We start from the raw sequence: 19,017 nt of genomic DNA, 5'->3' as shown, positions 1-19,017 counted from the left end.
CTAGGGGTTAAGTTGCATTCGTAATTTCAATGTACTCACGACACATTACAGATAAAAATATTACAAAGTGGGGAGTTTAGCTGCCACAACATATATCATGTAGATTTCCATATAAATGGGTGGACTTATAGTTGACTTGTCTCTGTAATCATATGTGGAAAAGAGGCGAGACAGCTCCATCCATTGCTGTATCCGTTTCAAACGTAGAGCACAAATGAGCCTTTAATGAATGCCTCCTTTGCCTTTATTTCCTTCTGGGAATGTAGAAAATAAAATTTACACAAAAGCTTCTATCCAAGCTGTATTGTAACAGGACAGACAACTGCACAATCACAGAACAAGCACAAGAAAAGACAACAGCAAAGTAAAGCTATGGCCAGGATGGGGGAGCTTGTAAAGGGGATGCTTGAAGGACTAAAAGGACACTATAAGCACTCTGTTTGCCAGCCGCTTTACCTTGTCGCTGGGCATCACCTCTCAAAAATCGCCCTGCTTGTTCTTGGTGGGGGGAAGAATTATGACTTTGTGGCGATGAGCGAATACACACACTTGCATAAATCATCCATCTTGTTTGGCGGTTAATTACTCTTGTTTACCCTCTGAGTAACCTCGGGATGGGGCGGCGCGATAGGAGGGAGCCTGGGAAGAGGAGATAGCACCAAATAGTAATCTGCTGACGCTGTTCATCAGTGTGCAATTCGCAAGAGTAAAAGCATATAGTGGGCTTGAACCTGGGTGTTAGTGAATTAGACAAGGTTGCCTGGGGTCTGAGCAGAGCAGCTCCATCAACATCCTGGCCTGACCACAGCTGCTCGCTAAGCTGTTCTGGGGTCAGCTGGTGAAGGAGCCACGCTGAGGCAGCCCAGCACAGGCCAATCAGGGACCTCCTCAGGATGTGCAGCAGGCTCTGATCGTTGCTTATTTCATTACGGGGAAAGCTACATAAATCCACAAAATGGAGAGGAAGAGGCACAGAGGGAATATTTGCATTTCTCCTCTCCTATCATACCCCCCCTCCCCAACACTACCCCCTTTCAATCCCTCCCCCATTTAGTGCAGAGTGACTTTAATCATCACTTTCGCCAAAACACATTAAGCCGGTGTGTCCGGAGTTGAGGAGGGAGAGGGGGGTTGAAAAAACACAGAGTAGCGCATTAGATTTGCAATAGTGATGCATCACTCTGGCATTACTTTGGAGATTAAAGAAGGGATGTTGCATTTCAATGGAGTGGTGCTGATGGTGGCCTGATGGATGACTGTCCTCTCACTCTAAACCAAACAGGAAAAACCACCGTCCACCAGGGAGAGAAGTCGTTTTGACCCTGATCACCACATCTACTCCTGTCTTCATCCCTTTAAGGAGATTTATTATTTATTAAAAAAAAAAAAAAAAAAAACACTTTTCTCAGCATTTCTGCACATGTGTTTGAGTATTCCTAGTATCTACTGACCCACAGAATGTGAAATAAACCAGTACAGTCCTTTGTTTGTGGTGTGTGGAGAGTCTGTGCTCCTTGGGCGAATGCAGCATTAAAGCCTTTGCACACTGGGTCAGTTTTTCTTCTTTTTTTAGATTTGCAATTTCAGTAACCTTGCCAAACAGATAGATACACCCTTTTCTGTGTTTTTCACTAGTGAATCCATCTTGCAAAGCTCCCATCTGAACCATTTGGGTCCGGTTAGAAAGTGACAGGGCCAATCAGTGTCGAGGGGCAGTACTTTCGGGCGCGGCGGAGTTGGAGTCGTTGCAAGCAGCAACAAGAGGCCAGTGCAATTATGACGGAAGACGTTAGCCTGGATGCTGCTAAAGCACCAGTTTTATCAGAACTTGATGACATTTCTTTGTTAAAAGAACAAAGAACAGCACTGAGTTGTTTTCTTTTTAAAAATGACAAAAGTTGTGTGCTGACATGTCTACAGTTGCCATGGTTCGCGTTATGCAGTTCTTTATGGAGTTTACTCCTTTGGTAGGGGCGCAGGCGCAGCTCATTAGCGGCTATGTCACGTGTTTTGTTGCTCTGATTGGCCCAGATGGTGTGACAGACAGAACATTCATCCAATCAACCTCCAAGTTTTTTTTTTTCAAAGGCTCGGCCCTTTCCCAAAGATGTATGAGAGGTTTTCCAGATGGATGTGAGAAAGTATATTTACAAGAATGCTCATAATGCAGCCAGACGCATACACAAACCCAAGGTAACACAGCAAGTAAATATCTCCAGCATGAATATACACTCCCCTCACCTTGTATTTCTGCCCACAGTTTCTCTGTTTCACTTTTGCAAAGGTCTGCCATTGTTTTGGAGGCACTAAATATGGAAGTTGTGTTGTTTTGGCTGCAAAACCAAAATATGTCTGCACCCCAGACTCAGATCACATGAAGTGTTTGGAGTTAATTTTTAAGGGTGGTGTGACAGACAGAGATCGTAAAAGGTTGCTTCTATGTGCCAGGCATTTGATGCCTAACTGCATAATGAACCTTGGGCAGGACTGGCCACCAAAGAAAGTGGTACCAATTGTCCTTACCAAATCGACTGATGAGGAAAGTGTAAGTAATTTCAAATACAAGTATGTTTTATGTTTTATTGGGCATGTAGTACAAGCTAACGACATTAGCAACTGAGCTGCAAACAAACTTGTTTCATTCACATTGTTGGGTTTGCACTGTTTGCTTTTGGTCTGATTTTACCATGTTTTGATGTTTGATGCTCTCCGCTCATCTCTACACTGGACCTCAGGCAGGCATGTCTTTCCCTGGGCTTGCTGATAAGTTGCCATTGATGCATGCAACATCAATTGTGCCAGCATACCTTGCAGAAGAAAGTGTGCCCATTTGCATTTAAAGAGACATACACCGAAAGCAAGCGTTCTGAGAAAGGCTGTGTAGCGCTGGTTTATACCGGGTCAAAAACCTCCTGGTGCTTGATCCAGATTAAATTCATACCAAAGCACGGCACTGATGTGTTTGAGACCTCAAGGGACTGTGTTAAAGGGTGAAAAAAGGGTATGTCACCTTTAAGGTCTAATTCCTTCGTCTTTTGAACAGCCCTTTTTTTCTTCATATCATAAACCTCAAAGCCTCCCCCTGCATTTTAACCCTCGATCTGAGAGCACCTCTACATTGAAAGGTATTTATGCAGCTGTTTGATCATGTTCTTAAGTCAAAACAACACCTCCTTTGTAGAGGAAGATAATACTTTAGAGTGGATTGCATACATTAAACTTAAGCCAGCACAAAACATGACTTTTCCTGGTCTTTTTGTTACTGCATCTGTATGAAAAGGATTGATGTAAAGTGCTTGACAGCTTAGAACAGGCAGGACGATATTGGGAGGGGCCATAAAACACCAAACAAAACAAAAAACTGAAGGGCAAGAACAAAGAGGTGGGGGCTTTAGGACTGGGCTCATCAGGGCAGGCTCAATATGGAGACAGAAGGCTTTATAAACAGAGTAGGGTGGGGGTAGGGTTTGAGGATAGGGAGAGAAGGGAGTCCCCAGGAAACAAAATGACAATTTGTATTTGTTCTACAGTCTCAGAGGAACAGAATCACAGTCAGTCAGTCCAAGGGTACAGCCCACCAGCAGCCTGGCCTGGTGGGTGAGCTGTTTGATTATGTGTCTATCCAAACCCTTGAGCTTAGGTTCACCCTGGCACCCAACTCTGGTTGCTGTGTGCTGAAGGAGGGCAAGCAAACGCCCCCAAACTCATGCCCACCCCCATGCCCAAGCCTTGGGATAAAGAGCCGTCAAAGTTGAAGTCCATGCTATCTGTGTCCATAAAGTCACTGAGCAGGATGGAGTCTACGTCACAGTCCAGGCTATTAGGGACACTCTCCATGTCCAGATTGGCAGCCATTCTACTGTGAGTGTTGTGCTGTGGCCCCTGGTAACCAGTGTTCCCTGGCTGATGGTTGTTGTGGTAGTATCCATGCCAGGATTCAGTCATACTCTGATGGTGGCCTCCAGGGTAGGGCTGATGACGTGGGTGAGGGGCTGACGCCAAGCGGCAGGGGTCCTGGGGAACATCCATGACCCCAGCAGGGTTTGGGGGCAGGGACGGCGATGTTGGGAGATGTGGACGAGGCCCGTAGTGGTTAGAAGTCTTGAGGCTGTAGGGCTGCAAGATGTCATTGCTAACCCGTGGTGAGAGGGCCTGGGGGTGAGGCCCGCTGTGCATAGGGTTGTGGGGGTTGTGATTGTGCATGTGATTCTGGCTGGAGCGAGAGTTGTGATCATGGCTGGCATTGACTTTGTTACCGTGAGTGTGCTCATGACTCGGGCCATAGTCATGAGCTGGATGAGACTTGTGGCTGTAGTCGAGGCTGGCTTGGTGTTTGTGACCCTGATTGTGGTTCTGGTGGTGGCCATTCTGGTCATGACCGTTGTGTAGGCTGGGATTGTGAGCATGCTCTTGGCTGTGATTGTGGCTGCGGTTCTGATTGTGGCTGTGCTGGCTGTGAACACCGTTGGTTCCCTGTGTCATTAGTGAGTGCGTTTCACGTCCCTGGCCCAGAACTGTGTCCTTGTTGCAGAACGATGGACCTCCAGTGAGCAGACTCTGCAGGGCATTGTTCTCTGAGTAGCCCCTCATTGGGCGCTGGAAGCTGACTGGCTTGTTCTCCTGGATGGTCTCCATGGGAGTGTGGTGCCGTAGCATGCCCATGGAAGGCTGCGTGTACATGGGCCCGCAATAGGAGCCCTCCGCCTTAGGCCCAGGCACGTAGGGATAACCGTTGCATTTGATTTGCTGTGGCTGGGGATAGCCACTTTCATCAAGACTGATTGCCCCAGTCAGATCAGTCAGTGTGGGCAGCTCCACACTGGGGCAGTGCCCTCCAGTGCCAAGGGCTGGGGATCGGGTGCTGGTGGGACTTGGGTACAGACGAGGGGAGGCTGAACAGGAAAGTCCTCCTTCTTCAGGTTCGTCAGCCTCTGCCTCAGCCAGAATCGGTGAGAGGCAGCCACTCATTGTTGACGCAGAGGAGGAAGTGCGGGAATGAAGATCCGTCCAAGTGTCATACTCTTCACCCATACCAACGGCTCCTCTCCCAGCTGGACTTCCATGCTCCGGGGAGCCTTGCATTGGAGGTCCAGCCCCATGACCTTGTCCTCTTGCAAGGCCTATAGCCCCTGCTCTTTTCCGACTAATGCGACCCTTGGTCTTCAAGTAGCGGGTGCCATTGTCCATTGAAGCTGCACGCCGTCTGGGTCCCTTCCCCATCTTCCCTCCTTCTGGGTTCAGCATCCACCAGGAACTCTTCCCTGTCCCTTCATTTTGCACCCGAATGAAGCGGCTGTGCAGGGACAAATTGTGTCTGATCGAATTCTGGAAGAGGAAAAAGATGGGAGGGAGATTGTGGGGAGAGAGGGAGGAAAGGGGGGAGAGAGAGAAGAGATAAACATTAACACCCCAGGGAACATTTAGGGTTAAATAATCATTTCTTGAGAACACAAAGTCATTTCAAATTATGGCCAAACTATCAAGGCTGCACGGCGAGAGAGAAAAAAGATGGATAAAGTAAGAGAGGGGGGAGCAAAGAGGGCAGCGAGAGTGAAGGACCAATCGATACCTCCCCTGACCAGCCTCTCTTCTCCACACGCGCTCACTGAGTCATAATATGGACATGGGTGCAGCCTCCACATCAAACCATCACCAAGGTTACAGAAATGAATCACGCGAGGCAACCCAATCACAGACAGACCATATCGATTGCAGGGCCTCCAAATATGAAAGCCTGAGATTCAGCCAGAGACAGGGAGGGAGGATAGGAAAGGAGGGGGAGGCGTGATTTGGCAAGGGAAGATCTGGAAGAGCACCAAAATGAGAATGATACACTCACAGACAGGCCTGGAAAAAGATAGAGCGGAAGTTAACGAGGGAAGGGGAGGGAGAAGAGATGGCATGCTCATTTAACCTTAAGGGAAAATTTAAATTCAGAACTGTGAGTGTGCACAACAAGGAAAAGGTTTTTATTTCTGTTTGTTGAGAAACACTATGGAACAGATTGAATGTGGAGCTGAAGGAATGTCCAAACATAAACCAGGTAATAAAAGCGGTATAGGGAGATGATTTTCACAAGATAAAGAATGAGGAAGTTACCCTAACCCTAACCCAACAATAGGTCTCTATCATAAAGGAAGTCAGATTCCCTTAGTTTGAGACACAAAAACAGTCTGTGATGTGAATTTTTAATAGAGCTTGCCGTTAATCTCATTTAACTTCAGAATTGTGAGATTAGTCCAAATTAAAAATTGCAATCTTTATAGCCCTATGAATTACATATTTATGTTGTAAATAGGGTTGTGCATGGTTAAAAAAGACTGTTTAATTTGTGCATTAAATTAGCCGCCGCAAGTTTACGAGTTGGTCTAACTAATTAACTATCATTTTTATAACTGGCTTTAAATCCTGGTCTAATGCTCTTTTAAAATGTAATGAAGCATCCTGCCACCAGAAGCCGCTCTAACTTCCATTAATGGCCACTGCCTTCCACTTTGCCGTACGTAAACATGAGAAACTTAGCAGCTAGTGTGTAGCAGGAACAGCATGGTATGACAGTTAAAAATAGATATAAGCTGATATGTAGGCTTTCAAATGGTTGAACTCATATATAACTACCCAACCGAAGTGAAAAAGACCACATAACACAGCATGATATTAATATATTATTATGACATTAAATTAACATGGAATCATGATGACCTATTCTTAATAATTAAGAAGGGTGGAACTGAATAGTTGGTTGGGCATCAGGACCCACCACAAACTCCTTGTGAGAAATAGGGACCCAAACTTTTAAAAATGTTCAACTGTTCAAAGTTATTTCATGACAAACTTTGTTGTTTTGACCTGAAATGAAAAAAGGATGATTAAACAAAGGATAAATCAATTACCATACATGAATTTTATTTTGTGCCATTTCCCAGCATAGACAACATGGAAATGTATTGAGGAATTTCCTATGTATCTTAGTAAAAAAACAGCTTTGTTATCCAGAGAAGAGTAGATGAATAAGTTGAAACCCCGAGAAAATGAGCAAAATGTACTTGTCATCACAGGAAACCCTGAAATAATGTATGGATGTAATATTGTCCGCTTAGGATTTTTTTTTAGTGCACTTTTGCAAAAAAAAACTTTTAGGTCCTAAACCAACCAGTTGAAAACCACTGATCTAATTCAATTAAGTGTTCCTGTTCTTTTTTTCTTTCATCACTTTGTATTTTTTGTATGTCTTTCTGAAGTTGTCGGAAGTTTTCTGTTAAAATCCACATTTCAATCCATTACCCTCTTTTTAAATCAGGGAACAATTAACATGACCGCGGGCAAAAACGATGGATATCTTTATGATGAAGTCTTCCTGTGAGAAGCCTTAAAGAGATGCGGTGGTAGTGGGTGGGGGGGTGTGTAGGATAAGCCTCTCCAGACCCCTGTTTAAGTGTCTGAGTGACGGCTGTATAGTTAATCCAGGGCTCTGCAGGAGCATTTGAAGCCGGTGCCAACCTGGAGTGAGTTGATGAGATCTAAGCCTGCCTAAAGGAGAGCTTAGCAGGGATACACATCATCTCAGCTGGCCAAGTTAGTCTAAGTACAGCATGTTCATCCAAATCTTTCCTGCTTGTGTCATTATTCACACTCTCCAGCTTTTCTCCCTTTGCTTTTCCGCCTTCTCTTTCTGTCCCGCTCTTTTGCCTATCGCTCTTTTCTGATCATCTGGGAGGAACAAATCCCCCCTCAACCCAGGCCCTCCTCTCCATGCGCGCAATCACACACTTTTCTTTTTCCTCTCTGGAGATATCTATCTATTTCTGCCTTGTTTATTACCTGCACATAGCTCACAATCTCTGTCTCCTGATATCTGGCGCCATTCTCTATCTTCATTCACTCCCCGCCTCCTGTCCAATTTTCCTGCTCTCAGCCCCATTCATCTCCTTCTCTGTGTCCCAGCGTCTCTTGATCACGACATTGCTCATTCTCTCCCCCTCTCTCCCCACATCCATCCTCTCATCACCTTACACAACTTCCACCCTCTCCCCTCTCCTCTTTCACTCATTCATTCACAGTGAACGGCAGGCAAATATCAGAAACAAACAGCGGGGGATTCAAATCTGCACTCAACAGGGGGCCGGCTTACATTTCACTCCTCATTGCAATCCATACAGTCAGCATATGAACCCTTACCCCCTCCAACCCCCCCTTTATACTCTTGCAGAATACAGACCCACATGCCTGCACACTGGGCAGTAGGGCTGGGATGATATCCCTTTGTCCTGATTTGATTTTATTGTGATTCTCTGGTTTACTTTGCAATTATGTGGATTGTCTTCGCAGTTATAAGCCAAAGCAACAGTCAAATCATACAACAGAAGAGAGAGTGGCATGAGTTATACTCCTAAAAACAAAGCACATCATACAACAGTCATTCAGTCTCTGCTTCTCAACATCTTTTATTGTTCTTACTATCTATCAAACACTCCAAGCACTCTTCACTTTCTTTGTGATCATCTGACAAGCATCTGTTTTCTTTGTTACCTGTACAACTCCCACCCCATCCAGTATATGATTGGTTTCCCAGAGCAATGACATCAGCACTTCTGTATGGCCTGAGATGTTTCAGTGGCAAACAAACTGTCAACAAAAGACACTGATTGCAAAGTGTCCTTCTAAAAACCCACCAACAGCTGATTTTACTCTTTCTTCATTAGGACAGCTCCACGAAAGATAAATCATTAATTTTGGGATTTCTGTAGTTAATTGTGATTAATGACATCCTTTTTAAAGCATTTCAACATTCTGCTATTTTGTCTTCAAAAGTTGTTTTTTTTTGTCATTTTAGATTTCTCTACTGTGATAAAGTAAGGATATCTGATTTCCTGTTTGGATACAGACCTGCTTTTGTAAGTAGACCCAAGATTTTAATGTGAACGTAACTATGCAAAAAGGAATTTGTTATGGATTAAACAAGATAAGGTAGGTGTGCCCTCTGAGACCAAGGTTGATGTATACAACAAGAAGAGACAAAACTGATAAAAGAAGAAGCTATCTAAATCTTTCTAGCTTTTATGGGCTTTTCTAGCAAGCCTGCAATTTGGGTGACTCCCCTTTTGAATGTTTTTTTTATCCTTTTATAATCAGTTTTCGATCGTTTGTAGCTTAGCATTAGCCATCATATTGTTTTGCCACTTGGGCTGTGACAACCAATGGCAGGCTGTTCTCTAGTTGCACCATGCTTTGGTGCAACTAGACTACACATCTTAGGGTGCATTTACACCAGAGCAGTTTGGTCAGCTTCAAACAAATTCTGGTCCACTCACATGAACTTTGGTGCGGACCAAACAAGCGGACCCCCTGCTTAAAAACAGATGAACCCTGGTTTGCTGCTAAATCGCAGCTAGATTTAGTAATGTTTTAAAGTGATTGATATTTGTGCTGGGATTTACTCCAGTCATGCTTAAACCTTGAGTATGTAACATTCGATGAGAGCCGTGTACAATCAACTCTACTCCTCCTCCCTTCCTGTTCTTCTCCCTGTTTGAGCTCCATAGCTCCGCCCCTCTTCCAACATACCTCCTCCAGAATGTGTATGTCCACTGAATCGAATACTGACGGTGGCAAAGCTCTCATGGAGTGATTTTGCTCCGCTTTTCCACTAAAATCAATGGCGGAATGACAGTCAAGAAAACACTTCGTCTCAGCATGAACAAATTCTACACAGGACCGAACACCGCCGGTAACTCCGTAATTGTATCAACTTCTCACTGAGCTGAGAGGTGGAAGTGCACCTACTACAGTGGCCAATAGGAACACTCCCTCTGACCTGAGCCTTGATTGGCTGCGAGTACTAGCCTCTTCGTTGGCTGGAGCATCATCCCTTGCTAGTTTCCCTCAAGTGAGAGTGCAGCGCGAGGAGGTGTTGCAGAAGTGTGTTATCCTGTTAGATGGCTTCAGTAACAAGACCCTGACGGGTTGTGATGTTTTTGTGGGCATACGACACTAAAAATAAATTGCTTACTACAGCTTTAACTTTTAAATTAATGAAAATTAAATGGAATATTTTGTTTCGTGGGGTCCGTAGACCATGATGCAAGAAAATTCCAAAATGCTAGTCTTGTAGAATGGTGGGCGTGGGACGTCTTGGATGTGTCGTTAATTATGTCACACTACAGGACCTTTTGTCATTCCCAACGCTCATAATCAGACCTGATGTTTGAAAATGAGCTCTGACATTGCAGTTTGGCCACAGTCTGGCTGAATTTGTGTAGTCTGAGCTGGTCTTGAAGTTCCATTGAAAAGACTCCTGAATTTAAAAAGCAAATAAGAAACAGAGGTGGGTGGAGCAGCGTGGTCTGTCTTTGCAAGGCTTGGGTGCATTTAGTTGGGCCGTACCCCAGCCAGAGCTGGCATGTGCCACATTTTTATTGTTAAACAGCAGTTTGGCAAACTAGCTCCATCTAATGCTGCATTCACTGCTTTGACATGTGATTTTCAACTTAAGACCTGTCTTCCTGTCAGATCTGGTGGGAAGCTACTGGAATGGCCTGTGTTGGGCTATTTCAAAAGTGTCCCAGGCCCCTTTTATGCAGCATCATTGCCTCATTCTTGTGAACTGGACAGCCAGCGTAGAGAGAGCGAGAAGAGAGGAAACCGCTTTTTGTTGTTGCAGAGTATTATGAAAAGCACAGCAACTGGAACAGCAGGTAATATGTTCCTCACAAAATGTTTACAGGGGAATTCAGCTTTAAGTGGGTTTCAAATCAGTCCAGTATCCTTCCTACTACTATTCTCATTCACACAGAAAAGCCGCCCCCCTCCTCACTCAACCCCCCCTCCCCCCAGCATGACTCCGAACAGGTAATTTCATTTCATCCTCCACTCAAATCACGCTGCTTCGACTGCGCTCTCTTCACAAACATGGAAATTGGATAGAAGAGATGTATTTATGTATTTTTTTTACTGTTCAGAGGGGTCCTCTCCAAAACACCAGGTCGGCAGAATTACACAAGCTCAACATGCGGCGACGAAATGGGCCGACTACACTCCTCAGCCGAGGCGCGCTACGGAGCGTAGACTTTATCAAAGCCAAATTGAACGACGACGCCGTGTGAAAGAGGCCGCCAGTGGAGGCGACCCGCATCAGGTGATCTGAGAGCGGCACCCTGACAGGTTCCTCTGCAACATGACGGCTCCGGCTGGGTGTAGTCATGGCAACAGAGTAAACCAAAAGAGGGAGAAATGAAGAGAGGGGAGGTGATGGTGGGGGAGAGAGGAGGGGAGGCGGCTGATGCTGTTTGATGCTGCAGGCAACTCCAAACAGCCTTTTATCTGAGTCTGTCAGATTCCTGCTTCCAATCCACCAGGGAGGCTCAATCACCAGTAGTCCCAGCGTCTCACTACCTGAACCAAGCTGTGATTAGCAGGAGTGTGCGTCTGTGTGTAGGAGTGTGAGAGTGTATATGTGTGTATGTGGGAGACAGAGCCTCTGCTAAACTACCAGAGCAACAATTACACCACAACAGTTGACTGTTGTTCCTTCATCTGCTGAAAGAAAGTGTGAGGAGCCATAATGTGGCAGCTCTCTGAATTTTACACCGTATACATTAAGATAAAACTGACATTTCTTTAAGGCTTTCTCTAAGGCTGAGATGACATCATTTCACTGTAATTGTGAAATAACGTAAAAGTGAACATGTGATGCTGATACTAATCACCATCACCAGCTCAAGCTACACTTTCTATGCACATATATCAGGATTTATATTCGTTTGAAGGGAAATATGTGGAATTTTTGCACTGAAATGTATAATTCAAATTAGCTGTGTATTTATACAGTTTTACAGTTTTCATCAACTAAAACTATTTCTAATCTTCTATAATGATAAAAACTCGGACAAAAAGTAAATTTAATTTTTGTCACGGAGACAAGAACGAAACCAAAATGTTAGAGCTGGACTTTTGGGCAGTTTGTGACATTTCATTTCTGCTTGATATTCCACAGTCAATTTTAAGAGATATTAGTATAAAGTAGAAGCATTTAGGAATAACAGCAACAAAGCCACGAAGTGAAAGACCATTTAAAATCACAGAACAGGGTCAATAACTGCTAAGGCGCATGGTGCATTAAAGTTGCCAATGCTTTGCTGATTCCATAGCTGAAGAGTTCTGAGCTTCCACTGGGATTAATGTAAACACTAAAACTATGCGGTGGGAGCTTCAGTGGGTTCAACTGCATGCAAACCTCACATCACCAAGTTCAATACCAGGTGTCGGATGGAGTGGTGTAAAGCACACTGACACTGGACTGTAAAGCAGTGGAAACATCTTCTTTGGAGTAATGAATCACACTTTTCTGTTCTGCAGTCAGATTGTGAGTCTGGGTTTGGTGAATGCCAGAGAATGTCTGACTGCATTGTACCAACTGGAAAGTTTGGTGGATGAAGGATAAAAGTATAGGGCACTTCTTTCAGCGTTAATGCCTGGCCCCTTATCTCCAGTGAAGGGGCAATCTTAATGGTTCAGCATACCAAGACATTTTGGAAAATGCTATGCTTCCAACTTTATGGCCCTTTTCTATTCCAGCACGACTGCACACCAAGCAAGAACTCTAAAGAAATGGATTGATTAGTTTGCTGGTGAACTTGACTTCCCCGCAAAGAGCCCTGACCTAAACCCCATGGAGCACCTTTGAGATGAACTGAAACAGAGATTGCGAGCCAGGCCGTCTCCTTTAACATCAGAGCCTGACCTCATAAGAATGAATGGGCACAAAGTCCCACAGAAACTCTTCAAAATGTTGTGGAAAGCATTCCAAAAAGAGAAGAGGCTGTTAAATCTGCAGAAGAGGGACCAACTCCATACTAAAATACATGTATTTGAGTACAATTGAATACAAAATAAAGTTGATATTTCTTAAATTTCGACTAAGTACAATTGCGCTTTTAATGTGTTGCCATTGAAGGGAGTTTTGGTAACACATGTTTGTCCACTTCATCTGGATATTTGTCCATAGCCACTGCTAAGTCTTTTATGTTGTCAATATGATATCCCGTAGCCCAGACAGGCAGCAGGCAGCCAACAGTCCATGTGAAATGGACAGTTCATTTACTAAACTTTGTTTCATTGAAGAATTTTACCAAATGAGAGAGAAAAGCCATAAATAGTCCCCCAAAGCAGGCCAGGATCACTTGCAGCATGGACCTAGAAGGCCCCTTTAACAGCTTTTCTCCCTCATCATGAGAAATTTAACTACGGAACTGAAACAATGGTTTAATTTTTAGATAATACACCTTATGGAGTGATGATTTTATAGAACAATCCTATGTTCAGAACAAGAAGTAAGCTGCTGAGGCTAGCATGCTCAGCATACTATTATAAAATTTAAGAATGATCTGTTTTTGAAAATTGTTTAAAATATCTTTGGTACTCAACAGAGCTCAAATTAATATAGAGATTTCAGTGCAATAAAAAACAAAATATTGAAGCTTTAATTGCTTTAAGATGAATCTGATAATGCTGTCAGTCCTAAGAGGACTCATGATTTGTAATATGCAGTTATTAAAAGCATTAAAAAGACAATAATTAAAATAAAATTGCTAAAAAAAGTTAAACAGTCGTTTGATTCAGCTTGATATTTATCCATTTTCCTACCTCTTTCCTCCCTGAACCCCTCTACCCCATTGTGAAAACACTGTTAGTTCAAAGGATTATGATTTTTTTAAATCAAAACTGTCCATATATCTGTGCTCTTCTGTGTTTTTTTAAATCGGCTGATATCTGAATACCATGAAGCCAGCCTTATCATCACGACTGTGGTGCAGGATTGAACCAGCTCAAGCTAAGAAAAAGTGTGGTTATCATTGCAGGTTATCGCTGTAATCAAAAGCTTCATAGGAGGCGATATCTCTGATTATCAAACAGTCGACCACAGAGGGAGCTGATAAGTAAACTCCTCTGATAACACCTTTGGTTGGAGGGAATCCTGCAGGTTCTCAGCCTTATGTGGCACATAGATGTCTGACACTGCTTCACTGTATGTATTAACTTATCAGAAGGACTGACTCTAAAGTCTGTGGTCCCTCTGCCCTCAGCCTTTGCCTCTCTACTCATGCAGGAGAAGTAGAGAGAACGGTGACTGGATCTGTCCTCCAGTCCTCTACAATGAACACGCTGCACTGTATCCAGCTGTTCCACTGTGTATTATGCACAAACAGTGACTGAGTTTGACCCTGGCACTCGGCTGCTTTCACTGAGTCAGGGGATCGTCAGTCCAGTGGTTAGCTAATGGCCTGTGGACACACGGATCTGTCTAAACGCAGAACTCTTTACTCTTTCCCCTTTTTCCTAACGCCAGAACAGGCAACGATTTATGACTGGGTGTGGGAATACATCACACTGCTACAGTCTTTTTCCTTATAATTACAGTAAATCACTCAAACTAAATCTTATAATACACAAGCAGGGCTCACATGAAAGAGAGAGTACCATAAGCAGTTTTCACACATAAACTCCTGAAAATTCTAGGAAAATCCACACATCATAGATGCAGTTCCAGTCACACTCTCTTCGTCTTTATCTCAGTTTGCTCACTTGTGAAGGAGACGACTCTGTTCACACACCAACTCATAGCCCAGTTTGATTCAGGAGTTGAGTTGAATGAACTGTAAAACTGAACATTTTATTTTGGTGATAAGTGGATCTTGACTTGAGATGCTTCTGTGTCTTTACACAAAACATTTCAAGAGATTCCAGAGTTGCAGCAAATTTCCAAAGCCAGAATAAAATCATAAAGTTGTAGCACATTTCTTTGATCTCAAACATTTGGTATAAGGTGAACATACACTAATTCTGAGCTTTTTAAAGGTAATTTTTCTGTCATTTTTGTGTTTAATTTCATTTTAGGTCGACATTTGTCTTTTACAAAGTTGCTGCTAAATTGTGTGACCACTGTAAACGCCAGTTGGTGTTGTCTTGTGCAGGATTGGGCATTTATTACCACTTAACATGCCTGAAATGTGTTTAATAACCCAGAAGCACTCTGGATCAAGCACTTGTATGTACAAGTATATCAAGCACTGTGCGCTTATCTATACAAGTTTCATTCAATCCTTTTACTAAATGCTTCCATCCCCTAAAAAACATTAAGGGCTTATATTAAAGTGGCACAGGAAGTTTTTTTTACAATCCCAGCATTGTTTTCTCATTACACAGGTAAGCTGAGTTACATCAGGATAGAGAATCAAATGAACTTTTGTCTCTTTATTCCTCTACCTCCATGCACAATATGTGCTCTCTTTTCCTCCCCCTTACTTCCTTCCCAGAGGTAATATGAGAAATAATATTCCAAAACCTTTACCAGACAGTAGCTATTAATATGAAATATCATTATATGCTTTTAAACAGGTAAAGACAGACTGTTAATATTCTCTACTTCAAAATTTTGAGACAATGGAAAGCTTTTTAGGGTTAGGGTTAAAACTAAGTGACAAAGTACATAAAATATTTACATATCATATCTGCATATCCCATAAAAAGAGATAACATGCATATGTCAGAGAAGGACTGCTGACTTTCTTAAAAACACACTTGTAGCCCGTGTTTTTTACTTCTGCAGGTCCGTGCATTGTCTTCATAATGTAATAGCTACGAAATAGTCTTTGACTCTCTTTGCCTTATGTCCAGAGGTTTTTTTTTTTTTTTTTTTTTTTTTTAACAGCATGGAAATGAGAAGAGGGAGGAGGAGCTGGCGGGTCTATGCCGGGTCAGCTTTTCTTCTTTGTGTGTTTTGTTTTGCCAGCTTCTTCCTCTTCTTCACTGGTTGTCAACGAAGAAGGGTAAGTACTTGTCACATTTGTTTGCTTTTGTTAGCTTTTCATTAGGTTTCTGTCGAATTTGTCGTGAGACTATGTGCACCGAACAGTCACCCCAATACAAATACTGTTACACCCCTAGTTTTATGTTCTGCTGGTTGTGGATTACAGCCATATAACAGTCAGACTTTAGAGAAGACCACAGTAATGTTTTCTTTCCGAATGAGCCAGTTTTAAGAGACCCTTCTATGTAAACATCAGAACTTCAGATCCCATTTTTCCATCTGTGATATTTTGTAATAGGTGTTAAAAAAAAAAAAAAAAAGCCAGAATGGACCCAAAGGAAGGAAGCCAAAATGATCCGGATGCATGCAAGATCAAAGTCTACTGTACCAAACTGTACTGAACCTAACTGGACCGCTTGGTGGAAATAAACCACCTTCCTTTTCATTTTTCCACTCAAAAGCTGTCCTTGTAAATTTTCACCAGTTGCATGATGGGAAAAGGAATTTGGCTGTAGCCTTGCAGTTACATCCCCAGTCTCTGCTAAACCTCAGTGTGTGACTAAATACTTTGAGTTGCTGACAAATAGTCTTTCAGTGCGTCTGATGTTTGTCTTTTAAATCCTTTTTTAAAGTTTTTACAGAGTCTCTGGGTTTATGGGAGCTGTTAGTTGTTTAAAATGTGAAAGGCTTCTGCTCTGGTACAAAAGGATGGGTTAGTATATCTTTCTTGGTTCTCTCTCAGTTTTGTACTCGGCACTCACAAGAGACAGATTAATTTTTCAAAAAGATGCAGAAGAGGCCAAAATATCCCGTGCTTTAATCAGCAGTCACACTCTTGGTTATTTATTTCCAATTATGTAACTTAGCGCTGTCTTTCATTAGACCCTTATGACACTGTAGGGACATTTATAAAACTGGTTTTATTATTGTTATTATTATTATTATTTAAATTCCCATCTGAGCCTTAAAAAGAAGGAATAAAACTTTCTTTTTCCTCCAGACTGAGTTGATTGACTCTTTGTGACGAGTTAATGAAAATTAAAGGTGGGTTGTTTCATCCTCTTCTGTTTGAGTTTAGTCACACTAGCTCCTGGTGTGTTTGCAGCATTTGAGGTCCAAGATTGATTTTCCCAGGAGAAGAATAAAGTGTACCCTACTGTGATGATCCTTTTGTTTTGAACTGCATCATATCCAATAATAGCAAATCATAATGAATCGTATCCTATGTGAACATAATATGGTATCATGTTGTGTAGAATCATACTGAATGATAACTTATAAATTATTTTTTGTTGTACTGTCTCAAATTGTTTCTTACAATACCTTAGTTTATTTGATCCTGTCCTAACATGCCTCATTATACCATAATGTGTAATGTTATATCTCTTTATCGTTCCATAGTATATGGATTTAGAGGTTTCCCAGAATGCCTTTGGGCTTAAGACACTTTTGCACCATGAGTGAATTTTCAGGTCATTTTCTGGACACTTGTAAACAAATGCAGGGACTTTTGAGAAAGGGTTTTGCTTTTAAATTGTCTTTTTCGTCTTCCATTTTTATCCAAAAGGTTTTTCTTGGCCTCCAATATTGGCCTCTGTTTTCTTCTGAAACCAGCTTTGATAAAGCATTTTGTTGCATAAATTCTGAAAGCGCTCCATAGATAAAGGTTATTGTTATTACCATAATCCTGGCATTTACAAACTGGACATACATGCTATGAAGAAAAACAGAAAAATATGTACAGTCCACATAAATCCGCTACAGGAGAAATAAATCCTTTGTTTAGATGTCAAAACCCTGTCAGCCTGAGACCTGCTGATGTGCTTCCATGCTTACAGACAGCATTACACTCTAGTTTCTGTTATTTTGAGCGTCCTTTTTGTGTACCTGCATTTTACTGAGCCTTTTTAAACTGTGTCCTCTTCAGCAGGATGCAGTGTGCCCACATCCTCCATTTCAAACAGCAATAACAGAGCAATGGCTAATTTTCTTGATGATTATTATTTTCAACCCCCTTGTCCCTTTTTATTCTGGGTTAGGTAGCTAATTACATCTATAGCAAATTATCCAGTTTACGTTGCATAGCAACCGCAATGATGTAACCCTTTGTACCCCTTTCCTCTCGTTGGCTCTCTGTTACCGGCAACTCTCTGAACGAGGCTTTGTGTGAGCAGAGGACGCCTTGTGTAGATTCTTTATCATATCTACACAAAAAAGCTAGTAAATATAGGGCAGTTTTTAAGATTTATTAATATGTTATTAGGTGAGATATAAGGTATGAAAATATTGTTTAAATTTTCAAAGAAAGAGGCTTAGAAAAGGAGTTATAACTACAAACAGTGATATGTTTATTGGCCAAAGGATCATATATTTGAAATGTTTACAGTAAATAAAGAACTATGATTTTAGAACAGGAGCTTTTTTATGGTTGAATTATTTTGATGCAGTAGAACATCTATTACATTGATAATTTATGATTATCAAATGTTGCAGACAAACTTCTGCACGCTGTTTAAGTGTCCCACATATAATGGCAACATTTTGAAAAGTGGGTGGAACTGGGCGAGCAACCATTGCTCCTGCCCAGTTCCACCCACTTTACAAACTAGCGGAAACCCACTTTTTCAAATGTTGCCAATGTATTAGAGCAATTAAGTGCTCCCTCTCTTTTGGTTGAAATTGAAGATCTTAAAGTGACTTTTTGATACCACAAATCTTTAAAACAATGGAAATATGATTGTTTTGGAGAAATATTGCAACCTTTTTTTTTTTTTTTTTTTTTTTTTTTGCATTTAGACCATATTTAAGAGCTTGTTACGAGCATCTGTTTGACATCTCCTCCATGCACATCCTCAAAAAGAAACAAATTTCAGATGCAAATGCAGTACAGTGGTGGATTTAGCAACTTTCGGCCCCAGGCCCGCCACACCTGTTGTTTTCTCTTCTTTTACATTTTTACTTGTAGCTTGATATAAAACCAACCAAAAATGACTGTTAAGCAGATGTATGGAAATGTTTAGGCAGATTTCAAATTTTCCAATTGGAGATGCTAAATGGGCACCCGGTAAATAAATATCAGAGCTATGTTATACAGAGTCTAGGTGTTTATTCAGTAACCTATAACAATTTACTCAAGGAAAAAACAATAAGGGCTTATATTAAAGTGGCAAAGGAATGTTTTTATAATCCCAGCATTGTTTTCACATTTCACA

The 19,017-nt window shown here is 42.0% G+C and overlaps 1 protein-coding gene across 1 annotated transcript in view; it reads right to left on the bottom strand.

The window, feature by feature from the left end:
• Positions 1-3,642: 3,642 nt before the first annotated feature.
• Positions 3,643-19,017, bottom strand: part of foxo6b (forkhead box O6 b) — a 76,208-nt gene continuing 60,833 nt past the window's right edge. The window contains exon 2 of the mRNA XM_041809787.1: positions 3,643-5,325. Within this exon, the coding sequence (XP_041665721.1) occupies positions 3,643-5,325 (1,683 nt within the window). The remainder of the gene's footprint in view (positions 5,326-19,017) is intronic.

Source organism: Cheilinus undulatus, linkage group 16 (genome assembly GCF_018320785.1).
Source record: "Cheilinus undulatus linkage group 16, ASM1832078v1, whole genome shotgun sequence".
Lineage (NCBI taxonomy): Eukaryota > Metazoa > Chordata > Actinopteri > Labriformes > Labridae > Cheilinus > Cheilinus undulatus.
Note: the sequence above shows the minus strand (reverse complement) of the source record. Positions and strands in the feature narration are given on the sequence as shown.